We start from the raw sequence: 16,902 nt of genomic DNA, 5'->3' as shown, positions 1-16,902 counted from the left end.
TCGAGGACAGTCTACTAAATGCAATAAGAGGGTTATTTATGTATCTGGTCCAAGGGCAAAGGAGTAACTGCCCAGTTTCAAACTTTTACGGGACCTATCACACAACTAAGAAGCACAGGTCTGATTTAGAGTACACCTCTGATTTAGAGGCCACATGGCCTGGTCACCACAGTATGTCATGTAGGTACTCCAGTATTAATACTGCCAACCAAGGGTGGTCCCAGAATCTCTCAACTACACACCAGCACTCCCCTCACAATTGCACATGCTACCCTGTTTTAGAAACCCAACTGGATTCTCTAGGAGCTACAGTGGCTCTGTTTCCATCAGCAGACCGCAATTATACTAGCTTTTAGGAGTACAGAAGGACAATGAAAAACCACGAACCATAGCAGTAACCAGTTAGGTAACTAGTTGGGAAGATAACCAGTGAGGAAGAACGTGAGCATACAATAAAATGACTGTTGGGGCGCCGGGGTGGCTTAGTTGGTTAAGCGTCTGACTTTGGCTTAGGTCATGATCTTGCGGTTTGTGAGTTCGAGCCCTGCGTCAGGCTCTGTGCTGACAGCTCAGAACCTGGAGCCTGCTTCGGATTCTGTGTCTCCCTCTCTCTCTGCCCCTCCCCTGCTCAGTCTCACTCTGTTTCTCAAAAATGAATAAATTTTTAAAAATAAGTAAAATGACTTAAGTCATATAGTAAAATATTAAAAAGATGAGAGTAAAGGATAGGAAGGGGACTTTCTAGAAAGATGAGCAGACCCACACAGAGTAAGAGTGGATAGCTGGAACTGAATGGAAGCAGAGAAAAATCAAAGGCTATAATGTGCTACAACTGCAAAGACAGTGACTCAGAGCTGACAAGATAGTACCCCTCTCCCCGAATTCAATATGTGCATACAAAACAACAGATCTCTAAGATCACTAAAGAGTTTGCACAGAATTGGTGAATCATGTTGTGTAACTGAAACTAATAGGACAATGTATGTCAACTATAAATATTGAATAATAAGCATGTTTTAAAAATTAAAGTTTGTGGGGCACCTAGGTGGCTCAGTAAAGCATCCGACTCTTGGTTTTGGAGCAGGTCATGATCTCTCAGTTCATTATTTCAAGCCTCGCATCAGGCTCCAGGCTACCAGTGCAGAGCCTGCTTGGGATTCTGTCTCTATCTCCCTTTCCCTCTGCCTCCCCCTGCTCGTGCTCATATGCTCTCTCGCTCTTTCTCTTCTCAAAATATATAAACAAACTTAAACAAGTTTCTTTCTAGTGTTGGCACAAGTGTGAAGAACATAGGGACCAGTCTGAGAAATTTTAAAGTTTTATATGCTATTCATTAAACCCATCCTTTTTTTTTTTCTTAAAGTTATTTGAGAGAGAGAGAGAGACAGAGGGAGAGACAGAGAGAGAGAGAGAATGCATGTTGGAAACAAAGAGGGGGAGAGAGAATCCCAAGCAGGCTCCATGCCCAGCACAGAGCCTGATGTGGGGCTTGATCCCACGATCATGAGATCATGACCTGAGCCTAAATCAAGATTCGGACGCTTAACTGACTGAGCCACCCAGGCACACCTAAACCCATATTCTTAAAATGATGCAAAATGAAAGAAACCTAACTCTCCCTCACTAAAGAAAACAGTCAACATTTATTGAGTACTTACTGTATGCCAGGCACTGTTCTAAGCACTTTGTATGTTAATACAGGTGTTAAGCACTATTTCTCACAACATTCTATAAAGCAGGTGCTTTATCTTACCCGATTTAGAGGTGAGGGAATTGACACATAACAGCACATTTCTAGTATGTAAGGAAACCTTGAAGCACTCTGGCTCCAAGCAAATACAGGGCAAGCAGAGATATTAAACACATAAGACTTTCCAAAGGGGAAAGAGAAGAGTAGAGGAACTGGCCTGGTACTATCAGCCACAGAGCTGATCTGGACTCAAAGCTACATGCAGTTGTTCTCCTGTTGAACATCAACAGTTTCACAGAACATCAACATCAGATAAGTCTATCCCATGACCATGACAGATCAAGACAAAAACAAGACCACTTCATAATAGTATCTAAACACAGGATAAAAAGGAATATTATCCAACCCACAAAAATGACCAACATCCTTTTATCTTGAGTAACTAACGGCTGCTTCTTTATCAATTACAACACTAACCTTGGTCTAGTCTTCTCTTCTTCTAGATAAGATTTATTAAGGAAACCAATCACACAATTAATCACCACTTCTTGACCACATCCAATCTACAGCAAAACCCACTTCCTTAAACCCTCCCTAAAATCATCTAACAAGCTCAAATCTGAGTCCTAACATTTTTAAATTAATCAACTTAGAATTATAATACTTGATACAAGCTTGATTTATTTTTATTTTTAAATTTTATTTATTTATTTTAACATTTATTCATTTTTGAGAGAGAGAAAGAGACAGAGTCTGAGTGGAGGAGGGGCAGAGAGAGAGGGAGACACGGAATCCGAAGCAGGCTCCAGGCTCTGAGTTGTTAACACACAGCTCGACACAGAACTCCAACCCATGAACCGTGAGATCATGACCTAAGCCGAAGTCAAGACACTTAACGGACTGAGCCACCCCAGTGCCCCGATACGAGCATGATTTCGAATAAATGTAACAGACAAACCACCTGCACCATTGGGAGCTTCAGGCCTGCCTCCCTGCCCATGGTCTGCAGGATGTTTCCATAAAATCCTGGGCTACTGCTGTTTCCAGAGGCAGTGCCTTGGACTTTCATGAATTCATCTAACACTCTCTTGATGAATGCCCCATGGTATCCCTTACTGTATTCTCCCTCACTGCAAATGAGCAATAAATCCAACCTGTTCAACTACACATAGGATCTTGGTGACCCTTGCCTGAAGTACTGACACAGCTAGTAAAGCACTGGAGATGTTAAAAGTCTTGGAAAATTCAGATAAAAGGTATGCTTTGTAACCATTTGTTTTATATATACCATTTTCTTTGGTTCTTCACAACACTGATCTTTGTGAACCATGGAAATAAATTTCAATAGTAAGAAAATACGTTTTCTGCTTACCTGACATTCCATCCATAGTAATGTACCAAGTATAAAACTTCTCCATCATCAATTTCAGTGCTTTTAATACTAGCTTCATAGATTTTCTGCGTTTTTCCTCGACCATATTTTACTTTCACTTTGGTTCCTGTTAGGCAGGGTTCCATGTCTTCCTCATCTTCCTCCCCATCAGAGTCACATTTGCTTTCAGTTTCTTCCCTGCAGCAAGTTATAACATTGATAATGCTACTAATAATTTAATGGAGAACTAATATATGCTAAAAGAATTCAACATGTAGAATAGTTAAAACCTAAGTATTACCTTAATAGCATGTCAGTGGAGGAGGAGAAGAAGGAGGAGAAGGAGAAGATTTTTATGGACTACCTACTAAGGAATTTATTTATTACGTAACGGTGCACTGTACCACAAGTAAATCCATATTTCTTAAAGGCCAATCAATCACAGTTGATGATGTAGTCAAATTAATCAGTTTTGATAAAGTAAGAGCCATGTGCTTTGAAAAAGTCTTTAGGATTCATATTCAAGTGCCACCTTATTATGTGAAAATTATCTAAAGATAGTTTCTAACTTCCTGCAACTAAATTGTCTTGAATCTACTTTACTACCACTCTGCTCAATTTAGAATGGTCTTTAGCATAACTGTTTTATTTTAGTGGGCAGAATAATGAACAAGGGCTATCTACCTCAGTAACTATATCTTTTAAACTAGTTTATATTTTAAAGGTTTTCCTACCCTAACAAAGAAACAATAGATATTTGAATATTAGGTCACTTGTTGAAACTGTGGGATAGCACCAGGAGAACAAAGCTTTGTGTATCTCATACTGATTTCTGTTGTGTTTGTACTCCTCTCCCACCAGCTTTTGTTTAAAATAATCAGGTATAAAAGAGATTGACATAGGGAGGTCTGACAATATTTCAGTATTTTTTATAAACAAAACATTTTGTATTAACCCTCCAAGGATTCAGAAGAGATCTACACCAAAGATCATCCTAATGTCATGAGTGGTAAATGTTTCTTTCAGAGGAGGCATTATGCTCTAATAAACGTGGGGCATTCATCGGGGGAGCACTAGGGGAACCGACATGAAGAAGCTTTGACAACCTCATTTGCCCTGGGAAATGTTTTATCTCGAAGGACACATTCAATATTATAGTCTGATAAGGTAATTTCAAAATATTAAGAAACTACTTAAAACAGAAATGTCTACAGATAAAAAAATCTCCCGTTTCCATGATTCCTGTTATAGAATGAGAATACGAACTATGTTTGTCTATATATTCAATCTTTATTTAATAGAAGGGCGTATTTTCTTTCATATTCAAGTCTGAAATTTTCTCTGAAAACAATTACTTATTCTATTTACATAGCAACTATAAAGGCTTTTAAAACCACATATTACATATATATATATAGATATATATATACACGCACATCTATATATATACATATATACACATATATACATGTATTACATGTTTTATGTATTAAATACATATTACACATATTTTGATGCTTATTTTTAATAAAACTTCAAACTATAATTAGCCCTGATTTAAGTGGTTCACTTTTGCTTAAATTTATTGTCCAAATATTTGAAATTCTGCACTCACATCATTATATTCAACTCCAATTTTCTCCTCCCAGTTTTCCTAATCCTATTTCGATACAGAACTTTCTTTATTCACTCATCTAATTCACATGTAATTGTGATAGCTTTTGTACCTATTTGGACTGAATCATAAAATCACCTCTCCCACTCACCAATCATTCCTATTTTTACAAGTATTTTCTCAATGGTTAATTTTTAGATGGGTGTCAGCCACTAGTTGGATGCAGCAGGCTTCTTTTTCCCAATTTTACTTAAACTTCTAGAAAATTTGTCATCATATAATGTAGTAATCAAAAAGTAACTATGGAGAAGAGCTCATGTTACAAGAACGTGTGTTATGCTGTTGTTGCTGAATTAAGATTCATTTTTTAGTAGCATATAAAAATTAGTAAATCCATTTGACAACACAGAAATGGCCAACTAAACACAGTCGGACATTAATTTGCTCTAGCTGGACTGCCTAATCTTTGGTAATGTTTAAGTCAGTTCAGTCCATACATGTATAATACATGGAAAAAAAATACCAACACTCAACAGCAAACAGAATGGACATTAAAAAACTGAAATTTATTGGTGTGATGTGGGGCAAGAATGTATTTTCCAAACTAGCATCAGGGGTGCATGCCACTTATTCTAATACAATAACTTGAAAAGAAAAATGTCTTAGATAAAGCTAACACACAGAAACATCTGCTAGTACTGTGCACCCATGTGTTTGTTAGCTTTCCCACATTGTACCTTTTTTAAAATGGAATTTTTGCTGTCGCTGTTTCCTCTTGTCCACTTCCTCCATTTTTCTCCAGCTCCCTTCCCTGCTGTCAACTGCAGGACCTTTCTTTTGACTGGGTGGCGCAGCCTTCTGTGAGGCCACTGTTTAGGGCACAAGTGCTATTAAAATGGTGCGACCAGTATATTCTCCAATTCCGAAAGGCGATACACATCATCTTCACAATGTGTCTCACCTTCACTAGACAAGAGGAACGGAAGTCCCAATAAGAAAACATTCCCTCAAACCTGAATCTCTAAGCAGGATCAGAGCGCTGCTGTACCCCAGACAGGTGCTTCTGGAGAACAAATATAAGATAATGTACCTCTCTTGGCTTTTTTCTTCCTCTTCATCTGAGTCTTTATCAGAATCCTCCTGCTTTTTAATTTTCTTCTCCTTTTGCTTTGGTGTATTTTTTCTCCCCAGCAGTAACTCGTTTTCTTTTCTCTCCACGGTTTCATAGTCCTCAACTACATCTTTATTCTCTGTATCGTTGTCTTTCAATTTGTCTTCTGTCTTGTCTTCTTCAATTTCCTTTTTAATAGAATTTGCATCTCGAGCTATTCTCCTTCGTCCCTAGAAGGGGTAAAAGCTTTAAAATAGCTATCACTACAAATGGGGAAAAAGGCAGAAAATGTTTCTTTTTCGTAACGCTTCACAGCAATGACTAGTCTTCTCTCAGGCTTGAGACATAACAATGACAGCCCATCAATTCCTGGGCACTTTTCCTTTCAACCCATATAAATTACTTAATTATGTCCATGTCTCCTATGATCCTTGGCTACATACTACATTAGAAGTAAAAATCTCTTCCTTTGTTCACATTATTTTATCTCACTTTTGTATTTCTTGACTACAATAAAATTTTAATTGAATCAGAGTTGACATGTTATGTTAATTTCAGGTGTACAACACAGTCAACTGACAATTATATACATTATGCAGTGCTCACCATGGTTAAGTATAATCACCATTGGTTACCAGTTATCCCAATAGTATTGAATATATCCCTTATGCTGTACTTTTCATTCCTGTGACTTATTTTATAACTCCAAGTTTGCACCTCTGAATCCCCTATACTTACTTAGCCCATCCGCCCACTCCCTCCCTCTGGCAAACACTAGTTTATTCTCTGTATTCATCAGTCTGTTTCTCTTTTTTCACTTATTCTTTTTTCTTTTTGAGATTCTACTTGTAAGTGAAATCATATGGGATTTGTCTTTGTCAGACTTATTTCACTTAGCATGTTTTATCCCACTTGCAATATTTCTTGGCTACAATGAATGTTCTAAAATAATTAACTAAACATCAATGATACAGGTTAATAATAGTACTTTTAAAAGATTAACCAGCAAAAAAAAATATATATATATATATATTATGGACTCTTAAAGCTCTGTGGTCTCTAATTCCACTATTTTTAAGATAAAATTTACATTATCACTCTATTTCTGTGTGACTACATTTTAAAAGGATTGAATTACATCAATGGCCAACAAGTGAGCGGATTTCTTTGAATGAGTATCTAGAGAGCTCACTAGGCCGGCAGGAACTTGTCTTCCCCCAGAAGCTTTCATCTAGCCTCTTGCATGCTCAACTGACCACGAAACTGGTGAGCCATTTTATTCTGTCCTAAGTTCTCCTTCAAGTCCACTTCTACACACTGGCAGAGTTCCCCTCTACTTGGAATAAAGTGAGGACAGAAAAGGGGCCAACAACTCAGCACTAGAAAACATTATAATTATATCTCAGTATAATACGTTTTCCCTAGTTCCTATGTGTTATTTAAACTTCAAAGTTAGAAAATAAGTTTATTTTTTTTTATCACAAAGAACTAAAGGGTAGGTTCCATGAAGACAAGGACTCTCTTATTCACTTCTATATCCTATGCACATAGCAGGTGTTCTTTATTTTTTTAAGTAAATTTTTATTTAGTTTTATCTTTTATTTTTATAAAGTTTATTTATTTATTTATTTATTTTGAGAGAGACAGAGAAAGCATGAGCAGGGGAGGGGCAGCAAGAGAAGGCAGGCTGTGCGCTGCCAGCCCAGAGCCCAGCACGGGGTCAAACTCAGGAAATTGTGAGATTGTGACCTGAGCTGAAACCAAGAATCAAACGCCTAACCATCTGAGCCACCCAGGCGCCCCAGCATATGTTCTTTAAATACTTGTAGGTAAATGAATGAAAAGAACTGTTCTCTATCAAACTTCAGGCCTGTATACCTGTGTTTCAGAAATCCCATTTTAATTTTTAATTTTGATTAATTTATTTAAATAGTTTTTAAATAATTTCTTTAAGTTAATTTATTTTGAGAGAGAGAACAGAAGCAGGGGAGGAGCAGAGAAAGAGGGAGAGACAGAATCCCAAGAGGCTCAGGGCTGCCAGTGCAGAGCCTGACGTGGGGCTTAAACTCACGAGTCATGAGATCATGACCTGAGCTGAAATCAAGAGTCAGATGCTTAAGTGACTGAGCCACCCAGGCCCCCATTTATTTATTTTGAGAGAGAGAGAGAGAGCACACACGTGAGCAGGGGGAAGAGCGGAGAGAGAGAATCCCATGCAGGCTCTGTGCTGTCAACACAGAGCCCAATGAGAGGCTTGACCCCACCAGTCATGAGATCATGACCTGAGCCAAAATCAAGAGTCAGACACTTAACCGATTGGGTCACCCAGGTGCCCCTATTTATTTATTTAAGTAATCTCTGCCCCCAGTGTGGGGCTTGAACACAGGACCCTGAGATCAAGAGTCACATGCTCTTCCCAGTGAGCCAGCCAGCTGCCCCAGAAATCCCATTTTTAGAAGTTTGCCCCTCATTCATTCAGACAAACAAGGAATTTTTATAAGCATATTTATTACAGCATTTTGTAATCATAAAAAATTGGAGAAAATCTTAAGGAAGGTAAATTTATGGAATATCCATAATATGCAGTACTCTACAGGTATTTTACATAAGATGAGAAACATCTTTATGTAACATCTTTTTATGTTAAGTTTTAAATAAAACTTAAAAAAAAAAAAGATGAGGAACATCTTTATGTAATGACAAGAAAGTATGTCCAAAATACATATAATGGGAGTTATTATTCAGTCTTAAAAAGGAAGGAAATTGTGACACATACACAGATTCAACCTGCAAGACATTATACTGAGTGAAATAAGCCAGGCACAAAAGGACAAATACCGTATGATTCCACTTATATGAAGTACCCAGAGTAGTCAAATCAGAGACAGAAAGTAGAATGGCTGTTGCCACAAGCTGGGGGAGAGAGGAATGGGAAGTTACTGCTTAATGATGAGTTTCAGTTTTGCAAGATGAAAAAAGTATTGGAGATGGACGGTGGTGATGACTGCACGACATGTGAATGTAGTTAATGCCACTGAACCATACACTTAAAAGTGGCTAAGATGATAAATTATATGTGTACTTACCACAGTTTTTTACAATTAAAAAAAATGAAAAAGAAATGAAACAAACCAATTTGAATGTTTCATGAAATTCACTAGAGGATTCCATTTACTGGATGATGGTCAGAATAGACAGTTGTTTATTTTTTTTAACGTTTGTTTATTTTTGAGAAAGAGAGAGAAAGAAAGTGCGAGTAGGGAAGGGGCAGAGAGAGGGAGACAGAGGATCCAAAGCAGGCTCTTGGTGACAGCAGACCCCGACGCAAGGCTCGAACTCATGAACCGTGAGATCATGACCTGAGCTGAAGTCGGACACTAAACCAAATGAGCCACCAGGCGCCTCAAAATGGACAGTTTTAAAAAATGGTTTCTGAGCAACTAAAAAAGGTAAGAGGAGATTTCATCTCCTCTTTCATTAAATAGGATTTCACTGAAAAATAAGACATAATAGAAACTGAACTTCTTTGATAATGTGATAATTTTTTCTCCTAAAATTTAATAAATCCTATGTAGACATCATTTAGCAATGATCAAAATAATGGATGACAACTTCTGCAAAGGACTTAAATAATAATGGAGAAGAGCAGAGTTAGAAGATAGAAGCAGTGTGCACATGACTAGAAAATAAGATGAAGTCATAATAAACTGCCACAAGAATTTTATGTGCAGTGTGCTGTGAGGTAACAGAGAATGAAAAGATCCCATCCAGTTGGAGGCACAGGAATTATAAGGAAGAGATTCATTCATTCAACAACTATTTAGTAAGTTCTTAATGTAGATGAAGTACTATTCTAGATGCCTGGGATCTGTCAATGAACAGAAAAAACACTAATCCCTGCCCTCATGGAGTGTGAATCCAGTGCAGAGTGGGGTAAAAGAAACAAATATAATAAAGAGAATATAAGTAAGTAAATTACAAGTAAAAGGAGCAACATTAGAGGGACTGCAAATGCCAAACAGACAAGGCAGATTACAATTTTAGATAAGGTGACCAGGATAGGCTTCAGTGAAGTGACTTTTTAAAAATTAAAAAAAAATTTTTTTTTCTAGAAAGCGAGTGAGAAGGACAGAGGGAGGGAGAGAATCCCAAACGGACTCCATGCTCAGCGCAGAGCCCACTGTGGGACTCGATCCCACAACCCTGGGATCAAAACCCTGGCCAAAATCAAGAGTCAGACACTCAACCAACTGAGCCACTCAGCCATCCCCAGCGAGGTGACTTTTTAGCTAGACTTAAAGGAGGTGAATATTTGAGACTGACCCCAGATGAGAATGACTTAAACAGACATAAATAGAAAACAACAGGAGAAGTGGTTTTTCAGGAAGAGTGACAGGCATATTTAGAAAAAAACAGGCAGGGGCGCCTGGGTGGCTCAGTCAGTTAGGCGTCTGACTTTGGCTCAGGTCATGATCTCACATCCCGTGAGTTCAAGCCCCGAGTCGGGCTCTGTGCTGACAGCTCAGAGCCTGGAGCCTGCTTCAGATTCCATGTCTCCCTCTCTCTCTGCTCCTCCACTGCTCACACTCTCTGTCTCTCTCTCTCAAAATAAAGATTAAAAACAAAACAAAAAAAAATTTTTTAAGGAAAAAAACAGCCAGGCTAGTCTGCCTAAAGCACAACTCAATACTAGAAAACAAACTAGGTTCACTGAAGTATTTTTGTGTATATCTTAAAATGTCCATAATGAAAAATTTTAAGTAATGTTTAAAATAAACCAGATAAAACTAATTATTAACTACTTACCCTTGGAGATTTTAATTCTATTTCTTCCCTTTCACTTTCACTGTTTGAATCAATATTCTCCTCAGGTTCACTCTTCACTTCTACTAAAGGCATTTCTTGATCTACTTTTAGAGCCTCTTCCATTGATTCTTCTAACTCTTTTTTTTCCTCTTTTACTTTTGGTTCATGGTGGTGAACAGTTCTGAACTGAATATTTGCAGAACGGCAGTATTCCTCAAAACCATAGAGATACCTAAACAAACAATATTTCATTTTAGGAAATCTTAGTCTTTACATTAACTTGAATACTATATTATTAAACATTTTATTTTTAAAAAGTAAAACTTAAGACTTTTTTTTTAAAGTACTTTTTTTATGGTACTAACTTCTTGGTTTTATACAGGATTTATAAACAGAAATATTGATCATACAATTTCTTCCTAAAAAATCTATGCTTGTGATAACTGAACATAGCTATCATAGTTCTGATATGAAAGTTGTTCACCACAGAAGATATAGCTCTAGAACACCTATCATCATTTCAGACTGTTAACACTACCTGCATCCCTAACTCTGAAAAGGAAATTTAGGACAACATGAAAAATGGAGTAAAGCAGACTTGGTGCAATGAAATAATGTTCAATCCCAATCATCTATTAACCTGAACTTTTTTGTACACTTTCTCACTTTAATGTTCTTTGATTGATGTGTTCTTAACTGTTAACAAATTAAATGGAAAATATTCCCTGTAATATGTATTCTTTGATGAATAAACTATACTACTTACTTTCTATAAGCAGTTTTTACATTGTAGGAAGCAGCTGAATTCAAAATAGGAATGCCAAGGTCCATATAAATTTGCTTCCATACAGCACCACTATCAATCTGGAAAATTAAGTTTTTATTTGTTAACATTTACAAAGGGAAATAATCTTTACACTAACATTCTATGTTCATTAAGAAAATGTGTTTATTACCTAAAGTGCAGAACAGTACATTAGATGATTTAACTTTTTCATTACATCCTTACTTACATTGTCACATCCACCTTGATGATAAACCAGTCTAAAGAGTTTGAAGAGATTGAGATCTTTATAGCCCAAAACAGGTGGTTTGTTGATTGGAGTACCTTTTTAATATCAGAAAGTAGAAATAAAATTTTTATTCAAATGGAAAATACTGTTACAAAGCTATCAATACAAAGCTTTCCAATTTCTCATTTCCCAAGTTTTATTAATCAGAAGCATCTATTTAAAGAACCTTTAATTATGTAAGACAACATAAAATATTCTCTATATTCTTTATGAAGTATTGTGATGCTCTTTAGATTCACTTCTATGACTAATAAGATCACCTCTCTCACAACTAATATAATCACCTGTCAGTGGACTGGGTACAAGTAAAACCTACAACTACAAGGTACACCTAACAATGATGTTGGCTCAAGAGGCCTCTGTAAGAATATACACAATTTTACAGGTGTAATTTAGAGCATGGATCCATTTTCCCTGCTTTAACACAAATATTAAAACTGCTGACAATAATCTGAAGGATGATTTCTGAAAGCCACAGAGTATCTAGGACAAATTTGTCTCAGGATTTTCTAGGACTAATATAATGTCAAAAAGTAGAATTTATAAAGGCTGTATTTCTTTTAACTCTATTCAAAATCCTATTCTATTTACATAGGACTTGATCTCCTAATTTGTTTCCTTTTTGAGATCAAGGATGAGGCTAGTTTATTACTGCAAACTGCAGTTTGCAGTAATTACTGCATTAGTAATTAATGGATATGTAAATTAATATTATGACTGTTCACCTTCCATTAGTGAAATATTATTATAGTATTTTTTGGTTTTATTAAGTCCCAAGTAGGCTAAATATAATTATATCCAAACTATTTTCCTATACATTTCTGCTCAAAATAGATAATGGTTGTTTTTATTTCAAATGCTTAATTATTTTCAACTGTAACTGATTCTTAGGCTTTACTTGAAATCCAAATCCACGATTCTAACAAAAATAATGCATAAACCTAGAATGTAAAACTGTAAAAGAAATGACTGCTTTTTTTTTTTTTTTTTAAGGAGGCTCCACAGTAGGTGTTCAACACAAGGCTTGAACTCACGACCCTGAGAACAAGACCTGAGCTAAGATCAAGAGTCAGACACTTCACTGACTGAGCCACCCAGATGTCCCAGAAATTACTGCTTTTAAATAATGAGCATGAAATACCTCTGTCTTCCATAAACTTATAAAGCTGTTGGAGGAAGTTGTCCCTCTCTTCAGGATCAAGTTCTTCCTCAGGCTGTAAAGGTAAAATATATAAATATATAGAATAATGAATAGAGCAAGATATATCATCTTCTTTTTTTGTTTTATGAACCCAGTGTAAGAGGAACTTTGACGGAGCTGGAAAATATGAATTTCCTCCAAACTTTACAATGCCAGATTTTAAGTCATATTTTCATAGAGCTGATCTCATACAACTGTCAAGATACACCATCTCTACCTTTTACCCATCTATCACTCCAACCCTACCCCTGAATATAAGGACTAAGATGGCCATGAGGAAAGGTTAGGAATTGGTTAAGAGTGTCTTCACCTCATTTGTTTTGTTTTTTTAAAAAAATCCACCAAAATACCATGTGGCCCACACAAATGTATTGACAGATGAGCACAATTACAAACATATTTATTATTTTAAAATAACCCACATACAAACATTAAAATTTTGTTATTGTTGAATGACTATAAACCAGAGGTTGCAAAGTCACATGGCAAAGGTTTTTTGTTTGGATAGCACAACGGTTTAAAGAAATGCATATACAACTACATTTAAATGATATTTTGTCCCAGGCCCCGCAATCCCTTCTTGTATCACATAAGTCTGCATTTTTCATTTGCCCTCTTGCATGGCCTTTTAAATAAGACTTTGCAACCCTTGAAAATAAGAAAATGAAAATTACTTCTTAGGAAAGGAAACTAGATACATAACTACAAATTAGTTCCTGGGAATGGGAAAACAATGGAAATATTCATGTAAAAAAACCTACTTCTACAAATACCAATTTAAATTTTATTTTCTTACTAATTATATAAACCTATACAATGCTGAACTTGGCTCTAGTCAAATAGATTTTGATAAAATATTCCCTTTCCTGATAGACTACTTCTAAACTAATAGGTGGGAAAATTCTGATTTAAAATTTAGAAATACTATGGAAAAACAAACAAAACACTAATATCTTTGGCCCATATTAAATTATTATAATTTAATTTCAGAGTACTGTTTTTCTATGTTCTAAAAGAAAAATTTAGATTTTTGTCATTCAAAGCATATGTCTTTGCATATTCAAAGCAAAAGCAACTATCAGCCAATAAGTATTAAGCATTCACAGTCTACAGGTTCCTTAAAATGATGTATTAAGAATTTTAATCACTAATAATATAGCAGCCAGAATCAATACACATGTAGTTGATTAAAATATATAATTTTAAAAAACCATGAGGCAATCAAGGGGAAGAGAATAAAATCTTTTAGTACATTCATTCAGAAAGAGCACGGGAGTACTTTCAGTTTGAACAAATATAAAGAAACATTAAGTCAAAGTTGTAAGCCTCACTAACGAGCAACATATAGAATTAATCAGTACAGAATTAATAGGGGTCATTACTAAACGTTCAGATCAAAAGATGGCAGTTTTTTCCCCATGTGAATTTTAAAAGTCTTGCTTTTGCAAGGTTATTAGAACTCCCAATGAGTTAACTCAAGAAAGTAATTCAGCAGCCCAAGAATCATTGCAGTATTATTTTTAAGGACTTTGGTATAGGGGAAAAAAGTAACACCTTATGCCAGACTGCCTCTATGCTTTGCCTGTCCTTCATAATTGCAATATTCTCTCCTCAAACCAACACCTCATTTCCAGTATTTATGATCTGGCAGAATTCAAATAAGACCATTGTATCTAGTATATGTAAAAAGTATTTTTTCAAAAGGCACTGATTTGAAATCAAAATTTCTTCCAAAAACAAGTAAACAAAATGAGCCCATCAACTGCAAATTAGGTATTAAGGTTGTAGTAAACATTTCATAAATTATTACTAAGAATATAGTTTTAAGTATATAGATAAAATTTGGTGTTTTAAATACATTTGACTTAAAAGTTAGCAAGGGTGCCTGGGTGGCTCGGTCAGCAAAGCCTCCGACTCTTGATTTTGGCTCAGGTCATGATCTCAACGTTTTGTGAGGTTGAACCCTGAATCACGGAGCCAGCTTGAGAGTCTGTCCCTTTTATTTGCCCCTCCTCCACTCATGCCAGTTCTCTCTCTCTCTCTCTCTCTCTCTCTCTCAACACCCCCAAAATAAATAAACATTAAAAAAAAAAGTTAGTGGATGCCCAAGAGTGTATTAAGTACCGTGAGAAATTATGGCCATAAAATTCTAAGGTCAGGTGCAGTTATCAGATGTGAAAAGAAGACATAAATGAATAAAAAATTCTTATAAATAAATACCTGCTTGAGAGGAAATTTACTTTCCATAAGAAAAGGGTAAAGTTATAAACAGTTTTTAAATTTACCTGACGGTCTTTGCAAAAATTAAAACTGCTTCATCTCTCATAACAAGTAATTCTCCACAATCTTTTTTTCAAATAGCTGTGTTGTCAGTCACCTTGAACTATAAACTGCATATGCTAGAAAATGCCTCCAGCTAGAAGAATCTGCCTCTATGGCTTTTGTATGGGGTCTCATGGTATGCTCTCTCTGTTCAAGGTATTTTTTTTTTAATGCAAAGCTTTTTTTTTTTTTTTTTTTAGATTTACTTATTTAAGTAATCTTTGTGCCCAACGTGGGGCTTGAACTCATGACCCTGAGATCAAGAGCTGCATGTTCTACTCACTGAGCCAGCCAGGTGCTCCTGGCACCTGGTATTTTCATACCTATAGCATCTCTCTGCTGGTCAATAACCAGAAGGTATTGCATTCTTCAAGGGTTTTAAAGTGGGAGGGAGAAGGTTGTAATAATGAGAGGGAAAGTCCTCTAGACTGCTGATAAGCCTTCTTCCCTTCAGTCAAGCATGTGAAGGGGACTTATGCACCCAGTAAAATGTCAGAATGGAGAACAGGGTTAAGGATATAGAAGAGGCACGCTATAAGATCATAATTTCAAGAAATTTACAACTTTAGTTAGCATCAGTATATACTACCTAGTGTTACAAAAGGTAGTTGTGCATCTACCTATATATACTAGTAAATTATGAATTTTCTGACTTTAGAAACTTTATCTTCACATTCAATTCAGACACTTACTGATGGCTAACATGCAGGAGTCTGGGAGGGATATACAAAAGATGCTGTGATTAAAATGAGAGGAGGTAGTACTTTCTACTCTGACCCTCTGAGTCTAACAGAGGGTACAGGAATGTAAAACAAGGCAATGTGATATAATGGTAAAAATGCTGCAAAATACATAAAAATACAAGAAGGATGAGTGGTTGGTTCAGCTGGGGATGGTGTGATGGTGGCTCTATTAGGGAAAGCCTCAAAATGTGAACAGCAAATAGCATAAACAGCAAGCAGCATAAACATGAAGCTGGCAAAGGCAGGCTGTGATTAAGAAAGGACTTTTTAATGATATGCTGGAGAACTGGAACATGAACCTGAGAGAGGTGAAGAGGAATTATATCAGATTTGTGTTCCTGCCAAGGGGCGCCTGAGTGGCTCAACAGTTAAGCAGCCGACTCTTGATTTCTGCTTGGGTCTCAGTCTGGCAGTTCATGAGATCGAGCCCTGCACCAGGCTTCACAATGGGCATGGAAGTCTACTTGGGATTCTCTCTCTCTCTCTCTCTTTCAAATTAAATAAACAAACAATAACTTAAATTAAATCAAATCAAATCAAAATAAAAGTTCTCTGTCAAGAATGAGTTTGATGGATTGGAAGGGAAAGGGAAGCTCTTTGATGATGGAAAGAAGACCCTCTACTCCAAAAGGAGAAAGAGAGAGATATAAAGGCTGAGACTCTTCTTAGTTGAAGGCTCAGTTATTCATGTTTGTAATCCTCCATGTCCCCCCACGTTGTAAGTGCTAGATAAATTCTGAGGTTAGAGACATACCTATTTTACTCACAATCTTATCACCAGGGACTGGCATTTAGCGTAAGTACTCTGTTATTATGTGAATGAAAACAATGTCTCTGAAAATGAACTAGGGAGATTTTCTTCAATTATTTCACATTAGCTGAGTTTCAGAGCAAGCATTATTGATAATATAAATGCAACAGGAGTCAGATAAAATAAAAAATAACAGCCGCTGAGGATGTTAAGTCACA

General features: G+C 36.3%; 1 protein-coding gene across 2 annotated transcripts in view; it reads right to left on the bottom strand.

The window, feature by feature from the left end:
- The window catches only part of ARID4A (AT-rich interaction domain 4A), a 65,626-nt gene that overhangs the window by 16,773 nt on the left and 31,951 nt on the right, over positions 1-16,902 (bottom strand). For both annotated transcript variants that reach the window (XM_058739178.1, XM_058739179.1), the window contains exons 12-17: positions 12,809-12,881; positions 11,608-11,702; positions 11,361-11,458; positions 10,595-10,826; positions 5,768-6,018; positions 3,063-3,260 (exon numbers count right to left, since the gene is read on the bottom strand). In XM_058739178.1, coding sequence (XP_058595161.1) covers positions 3,063-3,260; positions 5,768-6,018; positions 10,595-10,826; positions 11,361-11,458; positions 11,608-11,702; positions 12,809-12,881 — 947 coding nt within the window. The remainder of the gene's footprint in view (positions 1-3,062; positions 3,261-5,767; positions 6,019-10,594; positions 10,827-11,360; positions 11,459-11,607; positions 11,703-12,808; positions 12,882-16,902) is intronic.

This window comes from Neofelis nebulosa, chromosome 7 (assembly GCF_028018385.1).
Source record: "Neofelis nebulosa isolate mNeoNeb1 chromosome 7, mNeoNeb1.pri, whole genome shotgun sequence".
NCBI classification, from domain to species: Eukaryota; Metazoa; Chordata; class Mammalia; order Carnivora; family Felidae; genus Neofelis; species Neofelis nebulosa.
This window is presented reverse-complemented; position numbering and strand designations above follow the sequence as displayed.